Here is a 24268-nt window from a genome sequence, read left to right as displayed (position 1 = left end):
CTGGGGCACGCCCTCCACGCCTGCGCACTCGCGCCGCGGCCGCGGGTTCCGCCCTGCGCCCCGCCCCCAGGCCGAGCTCGCGGCGCGGTGGCGCGAAGGCGCAAGTCCGCTTCGCCCCGCCTCTCGTTTATCCGCTGGGCCCGGCTGACGCGGTCTCCGCCGGCCCGAGTTCCGGCTGGAGCCGAGCGAGCTGCTGTGGCTCCCAACGCGGGAGCCGGAGCCCTGGGGCTAGGATGAGATCGCTCAGGGTCCCCTCTGGGGCCCAGCCACGGCTCCACTACCTGCTCCGCCCTTCGGCAGCCGCGGCTATGTGCGTAGTTTTCCTAGGCTAGAAAACAGATTGTGACGAAATAGAAAAGGAGTGTACGGCTCACGGGAGCAGGAACCCTGGCCAATTCGGAACTTTCTCTTCTCTGGTGCCCGACTCGGTGGGCCGGGCACGTAGTTGAAAGGCAACACATACTCGTAGAAATAAACGCACGTCCCCGGCCTGCGCCTTCCCCCAGGTGCCGGTCTGCTGGGCAAACGGGAAGGAGGGGAGCTCTGGGGCAGACCCAGGGCCTGGCTGCTGTCCCGGGAGGTGTTGATCAAGGCCAGGGCTCTACCACTGGCACCACAGATTCACTTTTTGGGTGGTTCATTGGTGATGACTCTTGGGACTTTCCCGCCCCAGCTGGAATCCTCAGATCTCAGCCTCCTGAGTAGCTAGGATTACACACAGGAGCCGCCACCCGAAGCCCAGCTGAAAATGGTTTTAAAATGGCAGCCCCGTGGAGGAGCTGACCCTTACAGTGATGGGATCCTATATTTTCCACGGAGCCACTCCAGCCATCTCTGAATAGTGTGGTTGGGAGCCCTGATGGGGACACATTCACCTCCCTGGATGAAGGCAACATTCCTGGAAAGGTCTTCAGGCTGGTCCAGGGCTTGGGCACTGCCCCTGAGCTTCTTTTGCCCAAGGTTCTCCCACTTGAGCTACAGTACTACTTACAGCTTTTCCTGCGTAGCTTATTAGAGATAAATCTTATAAGAGTTTTCTGCCCAGGTTGGCTTCAAACCGATTCTGATCTCAGCCCCTTGAGGTAGGATTACAGGAGTGAGCTATCAGTACTGGCTCAGGCTCCTCTTTCAGAAAGAAAATTCCATGCTAATTTAGTTGCACTAAATTATCCCCCAGCTTGAAAGTTTCTGTGGCCAGGTCATCAGTGAGACCCTCAGAGCCACTAGCCCAGCCCTTTCAGTTCTGGTTCTGGGCTGTCATACACCTTTGACCCTCCCACCTACAAATGACAACATGGCTAATGAGGCTGACAGTCTCTCTGTAATTGGAAGGATATAGGCTGCAACACATTTGGCAGATTGAAAGTCACCAGCAGCCAAAGGTGGGGGGTTATGTAGGCAGCTAAAGGGCTCAGAGACCCCTGCCTCAGATGGTGAAGAGAGAAAGAAGGTCAAGTTCTAACCCAGATGGGGAAGTTGGTCCTTGGGGCACTTTTTCTTCTTCTCCTCACTCACAAAGGCAGGGAGGGGCGTCATCGCTCCTTGCTGACAGTTTCTTTTAGGAGAGGCTGACCAGGGCTTATTAAAAAATCCCCTGGTAGCAACAACCTCCCCTTCCAGCCACTTCATGGTAGAGTCCAAATCCCGAAGAGTGTGGTTTTCATGGGCCAGAGGGTGTAAGAGGAGGACAAGATGGCCAGAGGCAAGAGTAGGGCATCAGGGGTATTGGCCATTCTTAGCAGTTCCAGGAAAATGGCCTTTCTCCCAAGCACCCTGTGCAGGCTCAGTGGCAGCCATGGCCACCTTCCCTCCCTGGAGGGCCCCAAACCCTCATGGAGTGCCTCCAAATGCAGAGGGCTCACGCAAGGAAGACCACAAAGATGATGAAGAAGACAATGAGGATGAGGAAAATTTTGACCATGAGCCACCGGTTAGAGGTGACTGACTGGAAGTACTTGAGGATCTCTGAATGGGCAGCTTCCACATCCAGCTGGGCTCCAAGCACATTCTCGTCGATCCTGGAAACAGGGTCAGGAAGAGACACAGAGGGCATGGGTTAAAAAGGATGCTACAGAAATCTATTTGAGGGGCCAGGAATTTTGCTCAGTGGTAGACTGCTTGCCTTGCACGCATAAGATCAAGGTTTGATTCCTCGGTATCACATACACAGAAAAAGCTGGAAGTAGTACTGCAGTTTGATTGGTAGATTGCTAGTCTTGAGAACACCTAAGGACAGTGCTTAATCCCTGAGTTCAAGCCCCAGGACTGGCAAAAAATAAAATCTGTTTGAGGGGCCTGGAGTGCAAGCACGAAGACCCAGGTTCAATTCCTCAGTTAATTGCAGAAGTGGTGCTGTGGATCAAGTGGTAGAGCTCTCGCCTTGAGGAAGCCCAAGGACAGTGCCCAGACCCTGAGGCTCAAGCCCCAGGACTGTCCCCCAAAAAAGAAAAAAAAATCTATTTGACATAGAAAGGTGAGATGATCACAACAGGCAGTTGTAAATATACCATGTATGTGTATACTGGTATTTTTATGTTCATAAATTTGTATATAAAAAGACTCCTGGAAGCTGGGTGCGGGTGGCTTACACCTGTAATACTGGCTGCTCAGGAGGCTGAGATCTGAGGACCAGCAAGAAAGTTCATAAGACTCTCTTCTTTTTTTTTTTTTTTTTTTTAGCCAGTCCTGGGATTTAACAATGTCCTTGGGTTTTTCCTCAAGGCTAGCACTCTGCCACTTGAGCTACAGCACCATTTCTGGCTTTTTTTTCTATGTATGTGGTAGCTAGGAATGGAACTCGGGTCTTTGTGCATGTTAGGCAAGCACTCTATCACTAGGCCAAACTCCCAGCCCGAAAGTCCACAAGATTCTTATCTCCAGAAAATCAGAAATAGAGATGTGGCTTCAGGGGTAGAACGCTAGCCAACCTACCTAGCACCTACCTAGCTACAGCACCTAGGCCCAGAGTTCAAGTCCCACAACAGACAAAAAAAAAGCCTCAAACTTTTCTGCCCAGGCTGGCTTTGAACTCTGATCCTCAGATCTTAGCCTCCTGAGTAGCTAGGATTACAACTACAGGTATGAACCTCCAGCGCCTGGCACAAATCTTTTTTTCTTTTTTTTTTTGTACTGGGGATTGAACCTAGGATGTTTGCCAAGGAGCTACATCCCAGCTTTTTTTTTTTTTTTTTCACCAGTCCTGGGTTTGAGCTCAGGGCCTGAGCACTGTCCTTGGACTTTCTCAAGGCTAGAGCTCTACCACTTGAGCCTCAGCACCACTTCCGGCTTTTTTCTATGTATGTGGTACCGAGGAATTGAACCCGGGTCTTCATGCATGCTAGGCAAGCACTTTAACCACTAGGCCAAATTCCCGGCCCCCCCCCTTTTTTTTTTGGTGGGTCATGGGGCTTGAACTCAGCCAGGATACTGTCCCAGAGCTCTACAGTTCAAGGTTACCACCTTACCCTGGAGCCAAATCCCACTTCCCATTTTCTAGAGGTTAATTGGAGATAGGCATCTCAGGTCCTTTTTGCCTGGGGCTGGCTTTGAACTGTGATCCTCAGATCTCAGCCTCCTGAGTAGCTAGGATGACAGGCGTAAGCCACCACCCTGGCACTTCGTTGCGTTTTTGAGACAAGTTTACTGCATAGGCTAGTCTGGCCTGGATCTCTTGATTCTCCTAATGTGAAACTTCAGCAAGCTTTGAACATTTACTTAGTTTCTTTCCTCATAATCTTTCTCCCTACTAGGCTTTCTACAAAGATGTGGATTTTGGACCTGTTTTCCACAGTTCTATATCTCCAAAACTGACTAGATAAACACCAAAGGAGCAGATAAAATGCCTCTTCAGTAGCAAATGGATCCAGAGAACAGAAGTCTTTACATTGGTTGGGCCTCTGACTATCTTCTGATAGTACCCTCTATCTCTTAATTCCATTTCTAGACACGCTGGACTTGATCCTTGAATGGAACAAGACTGATAGCTCCAGCTGTCCTGTCTTCTCACTTCTTTATATGGTTGGATAACCTCCTGTTATTCAGTTAAGTATTTCCTCTTCAGAGCAGCCTTCTTTACTTTTTTTCTTTTTTTTTGCCAGTCCCAGAGCTTAAACTGAGAGCCTGGGCACTGTCCTTGAGCACTTTTGTTCAAGGCTAGTATTCTACCACTTGAGCCACAGCCCCACTTCTGGCTTTTTCTGTGGTATGAAGGAATTGAACCCAGGGCTTTGTGCATGCTAGGCAAATACTCTCCCACTAGGCTACTCCCAGCCCCCTTCCTCTGCCTTTCTCCCAATCTGACTGGCTACTCAATTTTTTCCCCCTGCCTTTATTTTTCTGCCAGTACTCAGGACCTGCATGTTGATCTTGAGCTTTTTTATTCAAGGTTAATACTCTAGCAATGGAACCACAGCTCTACGGGACTTTTGGTGGTTAACTGGAGATAAGAATGTTTCCTGGGGAGCATGGCCTAATGATAGAGTGCTTGCCTACTATGCATGAAGGCCTGGGTTTGATTTCTCGGTGCCACACACACAGAAAAAGCCGGAAGTAGTGCTGTGGTTCAAGTGGCAGAGCGATAGCCTTGAGGAAAGCCCAACAGTGCTCTCAGTCCCTGAATCCAATCCCAAGGACTGGCAAAAATAAATAAATAAAAATAAAGAACCTTTCCTGACAAGGCTGGCTTTGAATCATTCTCCTCAGATCGTAGCCTTCGCGTAGCTAGGAATACAAGGTGAGCCACTCATATCTGACCCATTATATTTCACTTACTATCTTTTATATTTTATTTGTATTTTTTAGAGTCTTTGGGGACAGAACCCATGGCCTTGCAAATGCTAGACAAGTATTCTACTGAGAGATATAGCAAGCTCTTAATTTATACTTTTTTTTGGGGGGGGGGGTGGGTCATGGGGCTTGAACTCGGCCTAGGTGCTATCCCTGAGCTCTTCAGCTCAAGGATACCCACCCTATCCTTGAGCCAAGCCCTACTTCCCATTTTTCTAGAGGTTAATTGCAGATAAGAGTCTCAGGTCCTTTTGTGCTTTGGCTTTGAACCTTGAGCCCCAGATCTCAGCCTCCTGGGTAACTAGGATTACAGGTGTGAGCCACTGGTGCTTGTCTCCTCAGTCTTTCTTTCTTTCTTTCTTTCTTTCTTTCTTTCTTTCTTTCTTTCTTTCTTTCTTTCTTTCTTTCTTTCTTTCTTTCTCTCTTTCTTTCATTCCAGTTCTGGGCTTGAGCTCAGGGCCTGAACACTGTCTGTGGACTTTCTCAAGGCTAGAGCTCTAGCACTTGAGCCTCAGCATCTCTTCTAGCTTTTTTCTATGCATGTGGTACCAAGGAATCCAATCCAGGTCTTCGTGCACGCTAGGCAAGCACGCTACCACTAGGCCAAACTCCTGGCTCCTCCACAGTCTTTCTTTCTCTCTTTTCTTTCTTTTTCAGTCCTGGGGCTTCAACTCAGGGCCTGGGCACTGTCCTTGGACACTTTCTGCTCAAGGCTAATGCTCTGACACTTAAGCCACAGTGCCACTTCTGGCTTTTTCTGTGTACGTGGTACTGAGGAATTGAACCCAGAACTTTGTGCCTGCTAGGCGAGCACTCAACAATTAGGCTATACTTCCAGCTCCCTAGTCACTTTCTTAACACACTGTCTTACTTAATTCTCTATACAGCCATTTTTTAGTGCTTAGAATTTGCTTGTTGTTTTTTTAATGGCTGTCAACATCTGTCCTATCAAATTTTTCATAGGAACACTACAAAACGAATTCTATTAAGTACAGGCTTCATTATTCTATTCCTCACTGTTCCTTCTAGCACCAGGACCAGAGCCTGACTTGGAACAGGTGCTCAATGGTTGGAAGATTCATTCTACTCTTCAGGAGGACACCAAGCTGCTTGTCCTTGGCTCCAATCTGTGGAGAGAGAGAAAGTATCTCACCTCTGAATCGTTTCCTCCTGTTCTTTAACCATGTGTGCCAACTGTTGAAAGATGGAGCCCAGCTCGACAATTGTAGACTCTATGTTCTGCATGGTGTCTGCCCGACTTTGGATGTAGGAATCCTTCAGGAGAGGGATAAAGCATAAATTCATCATCAGCTTCTTCAGGGTAGGTAGAACGTGAACTTTAAGACCCTCTCAGCTTGTGATTCCACCATGGAGAGGGGCGGAGAGTTGGGGCCTGACTACCTGCTCGTCGATGAGCTGTAACTGCTGGCTTGTCCTAGAGTCCACCATGTCAATGGCCACATCCCTGGAGGCACAGGACTCAGCCCCCAAAACCGCAGGACCACCTCCTGAGGAAGACAGAGGACATGCCACATCTTAAGGGTTAAAAAAACAGTCAAGCTGGGTGCTGCTGGCTCATTCCTATAACCTTAGCTACTCAGAAGGCTGAGAGTTGAAGATTGCAGTTTGAAGCCAGGAAAGTCCTGAGACTCTTATCTCCATTTAAATACACACACAAACACACACAGGCTAGAAGTAGAGCTATAAAGTGGCAGAGTACTAGCCTTGATCAAAAAATCTCAGGGACAGAGCCCCAGACCATGAATTCAAGACCCACACCTGATGCATGCACGCATATCCCCTTCCCCCCAGGCTCCCACACAAGGGAACCCCCATAACCAGGTTTGACCTTTGCCAGGTAAGTCTACCAACTTCATAAGCCCTCTATTTCCTTACCCCAAACCTGCCTTTAGAGGATGCTATCAGCCCCAGAAATAATGTTAACCACCCCCTGCACCCATGGCCTTCTAGGCCTCTGCTGGTGACTTACCTAAGTGGTCAGGGGCGAGGGGCAGGGCTGACACAGGTGCCCGGGAAAACTGTTCCCTTCGGCTCTTCTGCTGTTTCAGATTCTGGGGTTGGGGAAGAAATGCAAAGGTCCTGAGGCCTCTGGAAAGCAGATATGTTAAGGTGATCCCTCTTATTGGCCCATAACTCTAGGAATCTTCCTTCTTTCCCTTTTCCTACTGCATATCCTCCCCCCACACTCCAATCCTACCACCATACACAGATTCCTCTTACCTCTGTCCTCACTTCTAAAACAGATTTGAAGTCGTTGGACATGGATGCCAGTTTTGACTAGAAGGAAAGGAGAAAAAGTCAATAATGGCATATAAGTCAGGAACCCATGGCTCATGCCTATGATCCTAGCTACTCAGGAGACTGAAACAAAGATGACCACAGTTGAGTTAGCTGGACAATAAGGTCCAAGAGTTTGTATCTTTGATTAACCAGCAAAGTGTTAGATTAGAAACACAGCTCAAGTGGTAGAACGCCAGCTATTAGCAAGAAAGCACGGGTGAGTTATTCAGGAGGCTGAGATCTGAGAACAGAGGTTTGAAACTAGCTTGGGAAGGCAAGGCCATGAGTCTCTTCTGGAGTGGAGCTGTGGCTCAAGTGGCACAACACTAACCTTGAGCACAAAAGCTTAGGCCCTGAATTCAAGCCTCAATACTGGTATACACACATACCCTTTAAGGTTCAAGCTCTGGTACCAACAAAAAATAAAAGGAGTGGAGAAAGGAAAGACATTTCAGCTGTGCATGGTGGCATATTCCTGTAATATGAATATCCACCAGGAGGTTTGGAGATAAGAGAATCAAACTAGCCTGGGATTCATAGGGAGCCTCTAGCCAGCACTCAGGAGGCTGAGGCTGAAAGACTGCAAGTTCTGGGCTAAAACAGCCTGGCTACATTGTGAGATCTCGTCTCAAAAAAAAAAAAAAAGTAAAAATGTGGATAGGAAAGTGGCTCAGTGGTACAGTACTAGGCATGAAGCCCTGGGTCTGCTCTCACATGCACAAAAAAAGCCAGAAGTGGTGCTGTGACTTAAGTGACAGAGCACTAGAATTGAACACAGAGAGGCTCAGGGACAGTGTCCCAAGCCCTGAGTTCAAGTCCCAGACCTGGGGGGAAAAAATAAATAAAAACAAGATGGGCGCTAATGGCTCACATCTGTCAGATGGCGGAGATCCAAGCCAGCCAGGCAGAAAATAAGACTCCCTGTAAGAGTCTTATCTATCCCCAAAAAGCTGGAAAAGGAGCTATGGCTCAAGTGGTAGAGCACTAGCTTTGAGTAAAAAAGCTAGGCATGTAGGATCTGTGTTCAAGGTACAGGATAGGCAAAAAAAAGAAAAAGCCTGGACGCCAGTGGCTCATGTTTGTAATCCTAGCTACTCAGGAGGCCAAGATCTGAGGAGGAGGATGGTTCAAAGGCAGCTCAAGCACTAAAGACCCTGAGATTCTTATCTCCAATTAACCCCCAGAAAACCAGAAGTGTCACTGTGGCTTAACTGGAAGAGCAATAGCCTTGAGCTGAAGAGCTTAGCTACAGTGTCCAAGCCCAGGGTTCAAGCCCTACTACTGACAAAAAAAAAAAAAAAAAAAAAAGGAAAGAGGAAGGAAGGAATGATAGAAGGACATGCCTAAGCCATGAGTTCAGGTCTGGCATAAGAAAGAAAGAAAGAAAGAAAGAAAGAAAGAAAGAAAGAAAGAAAGAGAGAGAAAAGAAGAGAAGAGAAAAGAAAAAAAAAGAAAAGAAGAGAAAAAAGAAAGACAGGAGCTGAGGGTGTGTGGCATATACCATTGAGTTCAAATTCTAGTATCATTTAAGGAAAAAAACTTTTTTTTTTCTTATGCCAGTCCTGGGGCTTGAACTTAGAGCCTGGGCCTGTCCTTGGACTTTATTTTGCCCAAGGCTAGCACTCTGCCAATTGAGCCACAGCACCACTTCTGGCCTTTTCTGTATATTTGGTACCAAGGAGTCGAACCCAGGGCTTTGTGCATGCTAAGCCAGCACTCTTCCACTAGGCCAACCTATGAAAAAAAATTTTTTTTTTTAAAATACTTCGTTGGTCAGGAGGGTGCACTTATGATTCCAGCCAGCCAAGAGGTGGACACCAGGCAGGCAGACTGCAGTTCCTAGCCATCCTAGATGGTTGGCAAAACCATGTCAATACAATAAATGAGCTGAGCCATCCAAGCTTCAAGAGAGAAATAAAACAGGAGCACCGTGTCTAGGCCAGTCCATGTAAAAATATAACAGACTATCTGAGAAATACTAAAGCAAAATGGGCTGACACGTGTGTGTGGCTCAAGTAGTAAAGTATCTGTCAAGCAAGTGAGCTGCTGCTTTAAGTCAGTTCAAATGCAAAGATCACTAAAAAAAGAATAAAACAATAATGATTGTCAATCAACATTTTTTTTCTTTGCCAGTCCTGTGGCTTTAACTCAGGGCCTGGGCTCTGTCCTTGAGCTTTCTCAAGGCTAGTGCTTTACCACTTGAGCCACAGTGCCACTTGTGGCTTTTTCTGTGTATGTGGTACTGAGGAATTGTACTTCGCGCATGCTAGGTGAGCTAGGCCATGCTCCTGGTTCCTTCAATCAACATTTAAAAAGTAAATAAAAATCATACTTTGCTTGTCTCTTTTCCTCCATCCCCCAAATCTTACCTGCAAAGAGACCACAATAGTATTGGAATGGGTCTGTAGATGCCGGCCGCTCTGGCTGCCCTTGGCTCTTACAAAATCTTGAAGCTGCGCAATTTGTTTGTTGAGGCTATTGATGTCCTGGTTAAAAAAAAAAAAAAAAGAGCCCACAGAAAAATGGAGTGTTAACTAGGGAGTTATTAGCCTGCAGTCATTCTCTGGCAGGAAGAGCAAGATGAAGAGTACTGCCCACTATGGTGGGTACTAGTACCCTTTGTAATTCTAGCTGTTTAGGAGACTGAGATTTAAGGATCATAATTCAAAACCAACCCAGGAAAGAAAGTCGGTGTGAGACACTGAACCACCAAAAAGCCAGAAATGGAACTGAGTTCAAGTTCCAGGACCAGTTAAAAAAAATAAGGTTAGTATCCTAGACAGTCAGATGAGAAGGGATTGGGCCTAGACTGTGGCCTAGTGGTAGAGTGCTTGTCTAGCATGCATGAAGCCCTGGGCTCAATTCCATGGTACCATTCACACACACAAAAGCTGGAAGTGGTGTTGCTGTGGCTCAAGTAGTAGAGCGCTAACCTTGAGAAAGCTCAAGGACAGTGCCTAGGCCCTGGACTGGCCAAAAGAAAAAAAGAAGGGCCTTCTAGGATTTTCCAAGCTCTGGTATTCTGGTGTTTGCTCTTATTCCACCAGAGAAGAGCTAGAAAGACTAAAAGTGAGGGCTCAGCATTTGTAAATGAACAATTTGTTTACCTCTCCACCTTGATGCCCTATTGCATTCTGTTGAGGCCACAAAATCCTTTTACTAGTCAAAATCTTGGAGCATACTAATCAACTAAGTGGCTGAACAATTCTGGGGAAAAAAAAATCTGGATATTATCAATTTCTTAAAGGCATCAACAAGAATTTTTTTTTTTGGGGGGGGGGTGCCAGTTCTAGGGATTGAGGGATTGAGACATGGCCTGGGTGCTGTCCCTGAGCTTCTTTCTCTCTCTCTCTCTCTCTCTCTCTCTCTCTCTCTCTCTCTCTCTCTCTCTCTGTTTCCCTCTCTCTCTCTCTCTTTCATCAAGGCTAGAGCTCTACCACTTGAGCCACAGTTAACTGGAGATGAGAGTGTAACAAGAGTAACAGACTTCCTTGCCTAGATGGCTTTGGACCAAGATCCTTAGATCTTGGTCTCCTAAATAGCTAAAATTATAAGCATGAGCCTCTGGCACCTGGCAACAAAATGATTTTTATACAAAGAATCCTTATTATGGCTAAAGAGTAAAAGTTCTTATTCAAGGTCACATACATGTGTACTTGAGTTGCATGGTCAAGCTTTGAGTTTCATCTTGTTCCTAATTGAGTCTGTCAATGGACAAATGAGACAGAAGAGGAAGGAGGTGGCACAGAATGCCTATCCCAGAACCAGTAAAGGACCAGAAGAAGAGTCATCAAGAATTAGGAGTATAGTTGGGCACAGTGGCTCACACCTGTAATCCTAGCTACTCAGGAGGCTGAGATCTGAGGATGGTGGTTCAAAGCCAGCATGGGGACTAAAGTCCTTGAGACTCTTATTTCCAATTAATCACCAGAAAACTGGAAGTGGCTCTGTGATCCAAGGGTAGGGTGGTAGACTTGCGCTGAAGAGCCCAGGGACAGTACCCAGGCCCAGAGTTCATGTCTCACAACTGACAAAAAAGAATTAGGAGTGTAGGGGGATAGAGAAAGTGGGAGAAAACGAGAAACAAGAAATGTATTTATTACCTTACTTATGTAACTATAACCCCTCTGTGCATCATCCTTACAATAAAATAAAATGAATTAAGAAAAAAAGTAGCCAGGAGTTTGGCCTAGTGGTAGAGTGCTTGCCTAGCATGCACAAAGATCCGGGTTCGATTCCTCCATACCACATACATAGAAAAAAGCCAGAAGTGGTGCTGAGGCTCAAGTGGTAGAGCTGTAGCATTGAGAAAGTCCAAGGACAGTGCTCAGGCCTTGAGCTCAAGCCCAGGACTGGCAATAAATAGATAAATTTCAGATAGTACTGAATCTGTGGGCCAGCTATTGAACAGCTAAGCAATTAATAGAACTTTATTTTCCTATCACAGCATCTCTTGAATGAGTCTGCCCTTTGGCTTCTGTCATCATCTTTGTACTAAACAGTGGCAGCCTCCTCCTTAAACTCTGCTCGGTTTGAAATGTGTTACCCCAAATACTCAGGATAATAGAGCTCATTAGCAAGGTTCACAATGCTTTTCATGGCCGCCACTAGCTTACACTGCCAGCTTCCTGCCAATCATTCATTCAGTCACTCAATCCACCAATAGCCAAAAATGCAGATAAGGTCTCCCAGGGACTTATCTGCCCCAATTGGCTTTGAACTACTATCCTTAGATTTTAGCCTCCTGAGTTGCTAGGGCTACAAGTGTGAGCTACCAGTGCTGGTTTAAGATACATTTATGAACATGCAGAATTAGGACACATTTATGAGAAAAAAAATCCCATCTTGGCCAGGTATGGTGCTAGACCTGTGCAACCCCAGCACTAGTGGGACTGAGCCAGGAGAACCTTGACTTCTAGAGCATCACAGGCTATAGAGCTCTTGTGATCATGTTTATCTATCTTTCTTTGAGGGGAGGGATGAGAGAACACAGAGAAAAAATAAACATAACTAAACTAATTCTAGAGAATGTTAGAAAGTTCAAAAGCTACACAAAAAGAAAATACAGCAAAATAAGGAGGAGCAAAGTTTGGGTGATGGAGTATTAAACGCCATGATCAGAGTAAGTTGCCTTGAACAGGTAATAGCTGAGGAAAGAGGTTTTTTTTTTTCCCCAGTCCTGGGTTTAAGCTCAGGGCCTGAGCACTGTCCTTGGGCTTTCTCAAGGCCAGAGCTCTACTACTTGAGCCTTGGCACCACTTCCAGCTTTTTTCTATGTATGTGGTACCGAGGAATCTAACCCGGGTCTTCGTGCATGCTAGGCAAGCACTCTACCACTAGGCCAAACTCCCGGCCAGAAAGAGGTATTTTTTCCCCATCTTTACAAACCATCTTTGCAGTTTCCTCTGCTTATTATGCTCTTCCATTGCTCCTAAACAAGATGTGTATCTAGCCTAGATTTTATTCTTTTTGCGTCTTCTTTTTGTTTGTGTAACAGTCTTGGGACTTAAACTCAGGGCCTAGGTGCAGTCAGTCCTTGAGCTTTTGTGTTCAACACAAACTACCATTGGAGCCAGTTTCACTTCCAGCTTTTTTGGTGGTTAATTGGAGATAAGAGTCTTTTCTTCCTGTCTGGACTGGCTTCAAACTGTGATCCTTAGATCTCAGTCTCCTGCGTAGCTAGTACTACAGGTAGGTGTGAGCCACCAGGGACCCACTCATTCATCTTTTCTATACCATCCCACTCACCTCCTAGTAACTGCTAAAGTATGTGCTTGTGGAGTCAATGTCTCTTCTAGAAAAGAAGCCCTTGAAAGGCAAGAAAGAATCCTGGTTCATGTTTGTTTGACTAGTACCCAGTGCAGGGCTTTGTATGTGGTGGGTAATCAGAGTAGGACATTGGGGATATGTCTAGACACTTCCTCTAGAACTCCACAGAAAATGAAGGAAGTAGGGCCGGGAGCATAGCCTAGTGGTAGAGTGCTGGCCTAGCATGCACAAACCCCTGAGTTCAATTCCTTGGTACCACATACTCAGAAAAAGCTGGAAGTGGTGCTGTGGCTCAAGTGGCAGAGCTCTAACCTTGAGCAGAAAGTGTCCAAGGACAGTGGTCAGGACTTGAGTTCAAGCCCCAGGATTGGAAAGAAAAGAAAAAAAAAAAGTAGCTGCGCCTGGTGGCTTATGCCTATAACCCTAGCTACTCAGGAGGCTGAGATCTGAGGATCAAGCTTCAAAAGCCAGCTGGGGCACAAAAGGACCTAAGACTCTTATCTCTAACCCCTAGAAAATGGGAAGTGGGGCTTGGCTCAAGGGTAGGGTGGTAGCCTTGAGCTGAAGAGCTCAGGGACAGCACCCAGGCAGAGTTCAAGCCCCATAACCCCCCTCCCCCCCAAAAAAAACCAAAAACCAAAACCACAAAAAATGTGGCAAGAATCTAGGGGCTCATATTATAATCTATAATACTAGCTACTTGGGAGGTTGAGATCTGACAATTATGGTTTGAAGCTAACTTGGGAAGACAAATCTGAGAACCTGACCCTTAGATCTTAACCTCCTGAGTAGTTAGGATTACAAGCCTGAGCCACCAGCACTGGTTCAAATCCTACAGACTGTTACCTCTAATTAACCAAGGAAAACCCAAAATGGAGACATGGTTTACGTGGGAGAGCCTTAGCCTTGAATGGGATTTCCTCACCTGTTTGATGATATATGTTAGCTCCTCAATTTCTACTGCTTTATCATCAAAGAGGGACTTGCGCTTTGCCACTGTCAAGACAAATAAGAAGTTATAGTAGGTTAAGGGCATGCCTTGGGGAGCTAGGGGTGTAGCTCGGGGTAGAGCATTTGCCCATATGCCCAAGGCCCTGGATTCCATCCCTAGCATCTCTTACATCCCTCCTCCTCCCTCCCCCCCCCCACCAAAAAAAATGAAGCTCAAGGAACGTGTGTTCCTCAGACCCATTTCACTGCCTTATCTGTGTGAGACAGAGTCCAAGAACACTCACAGATTGTCAGCTTTTCCAGCTTGGCAAATGTATTGCTGAGGTCCTTCCCAATGCGCCTGCAGACAATGAGAGAATACTGGAGAAGGAAGATCTATTCCCACATTAGCTCTACCACCACCACCCCAGCCTTCAGAACCCAGCCACTAGAGGCAAGCCTACTTTTCCTTGGACATTCATTGTATCACATTATCACAAAGCCCTCAACTCACTTGGCCATGAGAGTAAATTCACTGCGCTGTCGGGCTGCTCGAAGAGCAGGCTTATTAGTCTGGATTCCATTCTGAAAAGTAATACCAAGAAGTCGTGATTTTAGCTTCCCGCATTCTTCATTTCCAGCTTTGTTGCTGCTCACTTCTTCACAAAATTCTCTTTATACTGATGACTGGCAGACATCTATTGGACAATCTAGATCTATCAGTAGTTTGAAGCCAAATAGAAAATCAGAGCTGGGTTCAAATCTTGACTCCACTACTTTAGAAACTGGAGGAACTGAGGGAGTTGAATTATTTTGAATTCTTAAAATATTTTGGTTGGTCACAAGGTTTAAATTCAGGTCTTAGGCACAGTCTCTAAGCTTTTATGTATAAGGCTAGTACTTTACCACTTTGAGCTGCAGTGTCACTTCTGGCCTGGGCACTGCCCCTGAACTTCTTTTGCTTAAGACTAGTTCTCTACCATTTGAGCCATAGTGCCACTTCTGTCTTTTTCTGTTTGTGTGGTATTGAAGAATCGAAACCAGAGCTTCATGCATGCCAGACAGGCATTCTACCAACTAAGCCACATTCCCAGTCCCCTTGGATTTTTTTTTTTGCATTCATTGAATGTGTTTATTAATATAAATGTTAATTCAAATACACTGCAGTTAAGATTAATTGGCCTTAAAGATTTTCCATAAAATAAAAAGATTAATTTCATGAAGAAATCAGAATATGAATGGCATTTTTTATTTTGGTTGTGGAGCATTTTTTTTGGTCTGTGAACTGTCTGTCTCTGAGCTTTTGCACTCAAGGCTAGTATTCTATCACTTTGAGCCAAAGTGCCACTTCCAATTTTCTGGTGGTTAATGGGGATAAGAGTGTCACTGGCTTTGAAACATGATCCTCAGCTCTCAGCCTTCTGAGTAACTAGAATTACAGGAGTGAACCACGGGCACCTAGCTCCTATTTTGAATTTTATAAGCTCTTCTATAAAATGAAGACAATCTTCCCACCAAAACTTGCTATTATCCTTTCATAGTAGAGAAAAGAGTGAGCTTGATCAAGTTGCACTATGTATATACAGATGTCAAAATGAAATCCCCTTGTACAACAAACATGTTAATATATATATTAATATATTTTTATATATTTTTTAATATATATTTTTTGAGAACAGTACTGGGAGCCATTGTTTCATGCCTATAATGCTAGCTATTCCAGAGACTGAAATCTGAGGACTAAAATTCAGAGCCAGCCAGGCAGGAAAATCTGTGAGACTATTATGTCTAATTAACCATAAGCTGAAAGTGGAGCAGTGGCTCAATTGGTATGTTAGCCTTGAGCAAAAAAGCTTGGGGAGAGTGTGTAGATCCTGAGGTTAGCCCCAGGACTGCATTAAAAAAAAAAAAAAGGTGAGGTATGCAAAGTTATTTTGATAAAAAATTACTAATCTACAAAATCTTCACCTGTCCCATACTGTATTATAAGATTAGAAAAACTGAGGTTCAACTGGGTTCTTGTCCCAGAGAAAACGTGGTGCTTGTTTCTCAGTTAAAGGCTACAGAAGTTGTTTCTTACTCAATCCAAATATCTTACAGGCACACAAACATTGCTAGCCTTAAAATACTCCTACAAGAATAGAAATCCTAGGGTGGGCACTGATAGCTCAACAGGCTTTAATCCTACTCAACAGGCTGAGTTCTCAGGATGGTGGTTGGAAGCTAGCAGTCGTAAGAAAGTCTGTGAAACTATAATCTCCAATTAACTACCAGAAAACTGTAAGTGGAGCTGTAGTTCAAAGTGGTAGAGAGCTAGCCTTGAGCTAAAAAAGCTCAGGGATGGTGCCCAGACCCTGAGGTTCAAGCCCCATGATTAGAAATCTGATGGGTGTTGGTACTTGGGTGAAATCAGAGGATCACAATTTGAAGCCAGCTCAGGCAAAAAAGTCTGTGAGATTCTTATCTCCAATTAACTTAACCACTAAAGAACCCGAAGGGGAGCTGTGGTTCTAGTGGTAGAGTATCTTTCTTGAGCAAAGGGAGAGTACCCAGGCCCCAAGTTCAAGTCACAGTACCCACGCACACAACACACCTGTGTGCAGTGCACACATACACACAAATAGCAATCCTACACTCTTGGGAATCACACACACACACACACGCACACACAGGTCTTAGGACCTTGGCTCTTCGCAAGTTCATTACTTCTCTTAGTAGGTCCTACGAAGCTTTTTATCAAGTTTCCCCAGGAATTACTTCATGTAGCAGTACTCGCGCGCACACAGCTCTGCCCAGGCTCTAGCTTTTCCCACTCCAGATGGTCCTTACCTGACGGCTTTGCAGGGACTTGCAGGCGGACAGGAACTCCTGGGTCCGATCCCGGCAGGACATGGTGTCGGGAGGGGGAGGGATCAGGACCACTGGAGGGGGCAGAGGGGTGATGTCGCTGCTGCTACTGCCAGCAGTCGCAGGCAGGACCTGTGTCTTTGAGAGACCCAGGTAGACACCCTGATCCGTGTTCTTAGACCCGTAGCGTTTCCGCGGGATCATTGAGTCGCATAACCTCGCACTGCGGTGGAGGGGAGAGTGTCATTCCCCAGCCGGGCTCCTTCCCCAGAAGCTCCCTCCTCAACCATCAAGTCCTTGGGCCCTTCTCGCACTCGGCAGACTTTCGCGCCCAAGGGAACTAGCAGATCCTGGGTTCCACTCGCCGATTTCTTCCGGGCCCAACAAGAAGCCTCCTCAGACTTTTCTTCCAAGTTGGCTGTGGCGGCCAAATCCCGGGCCGGGGGGGGGGGGGGCTGAAGTCAACCAGAACCAGGTTTCCGGGCCCAGAAGCTCCAGCTCGCCCTAAATAACTGCCCCAGACCCTACCGGCAGCTCTTCCTACCCGTGACTGCCTTCAAGCCCTCACAGAGAAACCGTGACAAACCTCCCAGGTGGGGAAGATACTTCGGTGGGCGGAGGGGGAAACCTCTAAGGTGTTTATTTGAAGCAGGAAGTCCCGCCCAGCCAAAGTTCGGACTTCTGGAAGGCAGGCGCCACTGATTAGCTAGCGGCGATGTCTGTCTCACCATGGGCTTTCCTGATTGGATGGAGTGGTATTCGCTCACCCGGAGCCGGGGGGCAGGACTTGCCCCCTCACCCCAGTTCCCTTCCCCTCCCCCGCCCGTCGCCGCCGGTGAACATCCTGACTCGACGGTCGGGCGCCACTTTCACAGGGGCTCCTACCTCCTCTTTGTCGCCTACCGCCGCGGCACCGCCACAATCTCCAAAGCCGTCACCGCCTCCGCCCCAGAGGCTTAAGAGTCGCCGAAACCGGACTGTCTGAGACTCAGCCGCCACGTCACCTACACGTAACCCCACCCCCGTGACGCGATGGCTGCGCCACGCCTTTTCTAGCGCAGGGACCCAAGACACGCCCCTTCCCAACGTCAGCGAGACCCCATCTTTCTATTGGCTAAGCCGCGCTGTGATCCCGCCCCCGAAGCCAGATCCTGCCGGGGCGGCCTCACGGGAGGAGCCTTAAAGAGCCCGCGGGGCCAGCCGGGCAGGCCGGCGGGCCGGGCCAGCAAACAGTCCTGAGTGCTGCGGACAAAACCCACGTTAGAAATTTTATTGTCTGGAGGTTGGGGCGGACTGAGATCAGGTCACCCCTTCTCCGGCTCCTCCGAAGCCTCATGTTTGCCCTCAGGGATGATTTCCTCCTGCTTTTGAACCTGTTCCGAGTGCCTCTTTGTTGACCGCGTCGAGCGACTGCTGAACATGGATATCCGGCGCCACAGCACAGTGATCAGAAGGCTTTCGTTGGACCTGCGGCTCGTGTGGCCTCTAGTGTCCAAGCCAGTTTCTTCAGCGTCTGTGAGGGTTAGGAGGCTGCTGAACTCAGCCTTCCCCTCCCAGGTCCACCCTCCAGGGCAGTCCCTTCAGGGCACCCTCCTTTCCTGATGCGGCGCCCACCTCCCTTTTCTTCCTCTGACACACCGTCCTTGAACCGCTCATCTGAAGTCTGAAAGTCCTTGTCTTGGCAGCAGCCCATGGCCCCGCGCGGCCAGGGACTCCGTGTGGCGGACGCCAGCCTGCCTGCTAACCCTAGGTGGGCGTTTGTGACGTCAGATAACCCACCTCCTTAGCTCAGAGAGCGCCTACAAGCCGCCCCTTTTCTTTCTCCCATCATAAAAGGCTCAGAGTCCAGGTAGGTGTTAGCTGTTTATTTACATAGTGGGCACAGGGTCTTCACGAGCTGGTAGATCCGGGCCTTTTCTTTTTCCTCCTGGTTTGATGAGGCCCTTGAGTCTGGTCCAAACCAGGAAGCTTCCGCTTTGCTGCTGCCTCCAAGGAGGCCCAAAGTTCATCTGTCTCTGTGTCTTCTAAGGGTTCCTTATTGGGCTCTTGTTCTTGTGGCTCATCCTGAGTGGGGAAGGGTCAGAAATAGGAAGGAAATGCTTGTTGGGAAATAATCCCTTGTGAGCACCACTATCACCTTTATCTAGTAACTACTGTCACTATGCCTGGCACTTTAGGTGATAATTCTGCCAGGACTTTGTTAGCACCTCTTAGACAGTTTAAGTGACACCACAGGCAAACTAAACAGCCCTGGTTCTGTTCCAGCTGCCTCTTTTCTCCACAGGGAAATCATATGCCCTTGAATCCCACATTCCCAGACCTGACAGCTCACCTCCCAGTTATCCCTGCCTGACAGGAGGAGGCAGTTCAGTGGCGACTTGAGATAAACCTGAAAAAGACAAGGGGCATAAAGGAGCCAGAGAAAGCTGAGATTTAAAAAACAAAAAACAAAACAAAAAATACAGGCACAAAAGTGGGGGCTTCAAAGAAATGAACTGAGCAAAGGGGATGAGGGATGGGGGCTGGACTGATACCTTATGCTCTAAGCCACGTGGATTCCGGATCCTATGTATCCTCAAGACTCTGTCCAAGCCACAGGAAGCTAGTAGTGGCTTTGAAGGGTGGCACTGCAGACTTCGGACACTGCCTGCCAGCCCTTTCAGACAACCCAGTAGGCGCCCTGGAAAACAGAGGGAGGCACCAGTGCCAGCTGGTCAGCCAACAACTATTTCTTGAATGTTGAATGCTTGTTGTTCAGACCCCTTTACATGTCAAAATTTTATCCTCCAAGACAGAGGTTGCCTATTTCCACCTTACAGATGAAGAAATGAAAGCAGGGGGTTAGTTAGCTTTTTCTAAAATGAACTCCCTGACGCTGTAGTACCTCTCTATTCCAACACAGAGGGAAAGGACTTCCTCATTCAGAGCATTCTCTAATTCACTTACCTTGGCGAAAATCAATTTCTGCCAGCTGCCCATGAGTGTTTCCAACAATGACAGAACTGAGAAGGAGACCAGAGCCAGAGGCAGGTTGTGATCAGCAGCACCTCTTAGATTCCCTCCTGAACCCTGCCCCTTCCCCTTTAAATACTCACTTGCCCTCAGGAGTGAGGGTCATGGCAGTCAGTGGATACTCCCCATAGGTGGTCTCTAGCACTGGCCTGCGCTGGGGGGAGGCTGGATCATAGATACGGATCTAGAGGAACACTGAGACATCACTAGGGCATCCTCACCCCCACATGCTTTCTCCTCATTCTTCTGAATACTGCTTGTCTATCATCTGCTCCCTTCCTCAGAGTAACTTTTTCATTTAAGATATGTACCTCAGGGAAGTGGCGCTGTGGTGCTAGCCATGAGCTGAAGAGCTCAGGAACAACACCCAGGCCTCAGAGTTCAAGCCCCATAACTGACACACTCACACTCTCTCTCTCTCTCTCTCTCTCTCTCTCTCTCTCTCTCTCTCTCTCTCTATATATATATATATATATATATAGAGAGAGAGAGAGAGAGAGAGAGAGAGAGAATAACCATTAGAAAACTGAAAGTGGTCCTGTGGCTCAAAGTGGTAGAGTGTTAGCCTTGAACTGAAGAGCACAGGGACAGCACCTAGGCCCAGAGTTCAAGCCCCATGACCAATAAGAAAAGATATGGACCTTAACTTTGAGAGGCAGGAATGGAAGGGTAGGGGTAGGCAGACCTGCTTAGGCGCATCAATGGGCAGAGAAGGGAAAAGGTCTCCCCTGTTGGGGGGCTGGAGAGGATGGGGAAGGTGAACATTCTGTTCTCTCATTTGGGGGAGTGGAGGGATGGAAAAGCAATGTGACCCAACTGGGCTGGCAAAACAAGAAGCAGCAGCAGCAGCAGCAGAAGAAGAAGAAGAAGAAGAGGGGGAGGGGAAAGAGGAAGAAGAGAAGGAGGGGAAGAGAATGTTATTTTTTATCTTTTGTTTTGTGGTGCGTGTATTGAGGCTTGAACTCATTGCCTGAGCATTGTCCCTTAGCTGTTTTACTCAAGGCTAGTGCTCTACTACTTGAACAACAGCTCCAGTTTTTGGCTTTTTGTTGGTTAAATGGAGATTAGAGTCACATTCCTAACCAGCCTGCCTTGGAACCAAAATCCTTAAGATCTCACCCTTCTGTGTAGCTAGGATTACACGTGTGAGCCACTGGTGCCTGGCGCTCATATTTTGAGTACAAGTCTATCAAGATCAGCACATTGCAATATGTTGGGGCCAAAGAAGTGTCATACCTGGATAGCACAGCAAATCAGAGCAGAGATACCAGAAGCATAATAGCTTTATGACACCTAGCTTCAGGTCCACAACCTGCCTTCTTACTCACCTGAGAGATATGATGGCTGGTACAAAGCCATTCCAGGAAGGGAAGTCCATGAGATGACATTTCCCTACCAGTCCTGGGGCATGAACTCAAGGCCTAGGTGCTGTCCTCTAAGCTTCTTTACTCAAGCTTGATGGTCTACCACTGAGACACAGCTCCACTTCCAGCATTCTGGTGGTTAATTAGAGATGACCAAAAAGCTGGAAGTGGAGTTGTGGCTCAAGTGGTAGAGCACTAGCCTTGAGCAAAAAGCTCGAGGGAAGTGCCCAGGCCCTGAGTTTAAGCCCCAGGACTAGCACCACCACCACCAAAACCCGCAACACCAATAATTTAGGAAATTCCATCCTAGAATGCAGTAAGGAAATGCTGTAGATTGAGTGCTAGGGCTAATCTAGATGAGGAAGCTCATGAGGGGACAGTGTGAAGGTGGCTGTGGCATACTACAAAGTCTATTCTGTCCAGGAAGCTGCCTTAACCCAACAGTAGGCAGCAGTGAGCTGCTGCCTCACCTGGTGGTATCCTGTGCATGTGACAAGCTTCTGTGAACCAGGGAGGAACTGTATATCCCGTTCCCAAATGGGAACCCGTAGATTGAGCCAATCGTTCCGCACCTAGGGGGAGGAAATAGGTTAGGAAGATGAGGTATAGGCAGGCTTCTGGTGCCACTTCCTTTAGTCCCTCATCACACCCTAAAGCTCATCTGGCCCATCACTCACATTCTTGGCTTTGAATACAGGTTCCTCAGATCCCTGCAGGTCCCACACTTTCAAAGCATTCTCCTTCCCACCGGTGGCAACCATGTTGGGGCGAGCTGGGTCTTGGCGCATCCTATATACCTCAGGACCCACCCTCAGTTCCAAGAGCTGAAAGAAATGACAGAATCCTTAATCTTCCAAACATTCCACATGCCCCATGCTGACTCGCACCCTTCTCAACTATTAGTCTAGAGCCTCACAGGGTCTGATGATGCCTCAATCTCATTGCCACTCCAGACTCTGAGGATCCCGGAATCCACACATGTGATGAGGTTGCTGCAAACCGGGGAGGAAATAACAAATTTAAAGTAAGAAGCTAGGTACGGTGAAGTGCACATATAGTCCCACCACTGAGAAGGCTGAGATGAGAGGATTACGTGAACCCATCAGTTTAGGACTGGCCAACATAGTGAAAACCTATCTCCAAAATAAAAGGTGAAGGACAGAGTACAAATCCCACAACTGACAGAAAAAAGGAAAGATGAGGCTGAGTGCTGTTGGCTCATGTCTGTAATCCTAGCTACTCTGGGGGCTAAGATCTAAGGATTTCAGCCTCAGGAAGTCAGCCCAGGAAAGAAAGTCTGAGTCACCTATCTACAATTAGCCACCAGAAAAGCGCAAGTAGCACTGTAGCTCCAAGTAGTGTGCTAGCCTTGAGCAAAAGAGCTTAGGGACAGCATTCAGGACCTCAGTTCAAGCAACACAACTAGGAGGAAGGGAGTGACGCAAGTATGCTCTTGCCAGGCTTCACTAGTTAATGTCTATAATCCTAGCTAAGGAGACTGAGAGCAGAGCAGAGGATCATAGTTTGAAGCCAGAGCACAAAACTCTATGAGACTCTAATATCCAATTAACCACCAAAAAGCCAGAAGTGGAGCTGTGGTTCAACTGGTAGAACCCCAGCTTTGGGAAAAACAAAACCAAAAAGCTCAAGGACAGCACCCAGTCCCTGACTTCAAGTTCCAGGGCTGCCCCCACCCCCAGTATGACTTATTACATGAATATTACAGGACTACTTCACGACTTCCTGTGTTGCCTCAAGTATAATGGAAACAGAAGGAAGTTCTATAGAACAAAAACTTTATGAAGAGATCCATTTTGTTTGCTCACTGCAGGTGAAAACTACACTCAGCTGGTATTCAGTAAATGTGTGATCATAGAAACGAAAGAGGAAAGACAGGAACCTTGGTCCGCATTCTATCCCAAGCCAGTATCACCCAATGGTTTAACGCCTTTATTCTGTTATCCTCAGGGGTACCTCAACCCTCTCCCTGTGAGGTGAACGAACGTTCAGCAAGGGGATCAGTTTACCCATCGGCCTGGGCAAGACCTCGGAACGTGCCCTCCCCGCCTGGACAGTGTCTCTGGCCTTGGAAAACGCCATCAGCAATGTCGAAGCGCTTCACTGTCGCGTCCGCGCAGCCCACCAGAATCTGCGAGTAAGGAGAGGCACAAGGACTGGATGGCGAGGGCGAGGCTGACGCGGGGGCCTGGGGCCCAGCTCCAGCCCGGCCCCCGCCGCCCGCGCCCGGCCCAGGGCGCCCCGACCCCAGCTCCAGCCCGGCCCGCGGCCGCTCACCTGGGCCTCGCCGCCCGCGCCCCAGCACAGGGCGCTCACCGCCTCTTCTCGCCGCGGCTGTCCCGTCGCCGTGAAGTTCGCTGCCTGTTTTCGCTGAAGGTTCACCCCTGCAGGATGAGGGCGTCAGTCGTGCACCCATCCGGCGGGCCACCCCTGCACGTGCAGACGCCAGACCCAGCCACCCACCTTTCAGGATGCCGGTCTCGGTGCCGACCCACACATGGCTCCACCGCGCTGTGGCAGCCGCCATGACGGAACCCGAAGCCCGGGCCCGCACTTCCGGCGCGCGGCGCGCGTCATCCGGGAGCGACGGTCAGAGTCGGCGCGCCGGGCCTGGGAAGGCGTGGAAAAGCCCGAAGGTTGAAGGAGGAGCCTCTGCCGGTCCACCTTGTTTTGATTCAGGAAATGAAATCGGGGGATGATGCTTGCTTAGGAAGAGGCGAAGAGTAACTAGGTCGTTTTACGCTGGCTGGAAGTGCATCTGTCTTGCGCGAGTTATAACGCCAGCGCTCATTCATTGAATGATAGTAAATTCGCCAGCCACAGCAATCACCAAGTACTCATTTCACTGGACCGCCGGAGTCTTGGGCCGTCAAGGTTCACTGTGATCACACACCACCTCGCACAATGATCGAGGGCAAAGAGCTGACTATGAGTCCCTGCAGGGCATTAGGCAGAGCTAGGAAGGGCGGAGCTGGCTGGCTCACAGCGTTCTGGGGTCTATTTTGATTCCATCCCCCTCCCCCGTCCATGGCGTGAGAGCTGTCCCTGCGCAGCTTCTGCTCAAGGCTGGCGCTCTAGCGCCCTCTTCTAATACAGACTCTGCCTCCTTTCAGCTTCGGACTCCTAAGCAGCCATGACCTAATTTAATAAATTCACTTTTTTTTTTCTTGAGCTGCTTTTGTTCAAGGCTAGCAACCACTCCCACTTGAGCCACAGCGCCACTTCCAGCTTTTTCTGTGTAT

At 48.0% G+C, this 24268-nt stretch overlaps 3 protein-coding genes across 5 annotated transcripts; all 3 read right to left on the bottom strand.

The window, feature by feature from the left end:
• Positions 1-1302: 1302 nt before the first annotated feature.
• Positions 1303-17667, bottom strand: Stx5 (syntaxin 5). Of its 2 annotated transcripts, none has more exons than XM_090347491.1 (11): positions 17518-17667; positions 16615-16855; positions 14300-14370; positions 14091-14146; positions 13781-13851; positions 9456-9572; positions 7027-7083; positions 6776-6857; positions 6187-6293; positions 5939-6060; positions 1303-2018 (listed from the first exon to the last, which is right to left on the bottom strand). In XM_090347491.1, the coding sequence occupies exons 2-11, from the start codon at positions 16834-16836 to the stop codon at positions 1859-1861; spliced, it is 1065 nt and encodes a 354-aa protein (XP_090203617.1). In that variant the 5' UTR covers positions 16837-16855; positions 17518-17667; the 3' UTR covers positions 1303-1858. The 2 variants fall into 2 exon arrangements, with proteins under 2 accessions (XP_090203617.1, XP_090203618.1); XM_090347492.1 differs by having other exon boundaries at positions 16615-16706.
• A 217-nt stretch (positions 17668-17884) lies between these two features.
• Tex54 (testis expressed 54) lies at positions 17885-18379 on the bottom strand. 2 transcript variants are annotated; one of them, XM_090347493.1, is made up of 2 exons: positions 18247-18379; positions 17885-18145 (listed from the first exon to the last, which is right to left on the bottom strand). In XM_090347493.1, the coding sequence occupies exons 1-2, from the start codon at positions 18323-18325 to the stop codon at positions 17937-17939; spliced, it is 288 nt and encodes a 95-aa protein (XP_090203619.1). In that variant the 5' UTR covers positions 18326-18379; the 3' UTR covers positions 17885-17936. The 2 variants fall into 2 exon arrangements, with proteins under 2 accessions (XP_090203619.1, XP_090203620.1); XM_090347494.1 differs by having other exon boundaries at positions 18271-18379.
• Positions 18380-18482: 103 nt separating this feature from the next.
• Positions 18483-23597, bottom strand: Wdr74 (WD repeat domain 74). The gene is made up of 11 exons (XM_090347490.1): positions 23490-23597; positions 23304-23410; positions 23036-23157; positions 21925-22000; positions 21686-21832; positions 21479-21580; positions 19728-19828; positions 19579-19634; positions 19167-19312; positions 18965-19021; positions 18483-18696 (listed from the first exon to the last, which is right to left on the bottom strand). Exons 1-11 carry the CDS (start codon positions 23551-23553, stop codon positions 18523-18525), a joined length of 1152 nt encoding a protein of 383 aa, XP_090203616.1. The 5' UTR covers positions 23554-23597; the 3' UTR covers positions 18483-18522.
• Positions 23598-24268: the final 671 nt, after the last annotated feature.

The sequence above is a fragment of the Megascapheus bottae genome, chromosome 16, assembly GCF_031878675.1.
Source record: "Megascapheus bottae isolate mThoBot1 chromosome 16, mThoBot2.hap1, whole genome shotgun sequence".
In the NCBI taxonomy this organism is placed as follows: domain Eukaryota; kingdom Metazoa; phylum Chordata; class Mammalia; order Rodentia; family Geomyidae; genus Megascapheus; species Megascapheus bottae.
Note: the sequence above shows the minus strand (reverse complement) of the source record. Positions and strands in the feature narration are given on the sequence as shown.

Bases quoted from the DNA above. Each gene is read 5' to 3' on its own strand.
- Tex54 (XM_090347493.1), bottom strand. From the start codon at position 18,325: ATGGGCTGCTGCCAAGACAAGGACTTTCAGACTTCAGATGAGCGGTTC. The intron at 18,146-18,246 runs GTGGGCGCCGCA...TAACCCTCACAG, and splicing joins GTCAGAGGAAGAAAAGGGAG to ACGCTGAAGAAACTGGCTTG.
- Stx5 (XM_090347491.1), bottom strand. From the start codon at position 16,836: ATGATCCCGCGGAAACGCTACGGGTCTAAGAACACGGATCAGGGTGTC. The intron at 7,084-9,455 runs GTAAGATTTGGG...CTTTCCTTCTAG, and splicing joins CTATTGTGGTCTCTTTGCAG to TCAAAACTGGCATCCATGTC. The intron at 6,061-6,186 runs GTAGTCAGGCCC...CCTCTCCTGAAG, and splicing joins TACAGCTCATCGACGAGCAG to GATTCCTACATCCAAAGTCG.
- Wdr74 (XM_090347490.1), bottom strand. From the start codon at position 23,553: ATGGCGGCTGCCACAGCGCGGTGGAGCCATGTGTGGGTCGGCACCGAG. The intron at 23,411-23,489 runs GTGGGTGGCTGG...CTCATCCTGCAG, and splicing joins CGAGACCGGCATCCTGAAAG to GGGTGAACCTTCAGCGAAAA. The intron at 19,022-19,166 runs GTATCAGTCCAG...TGTCTTTTTCAG, and splicing joins CACGTGGCTTAGAGCATAAG to GTTTATCTCAAGTCGCCACT.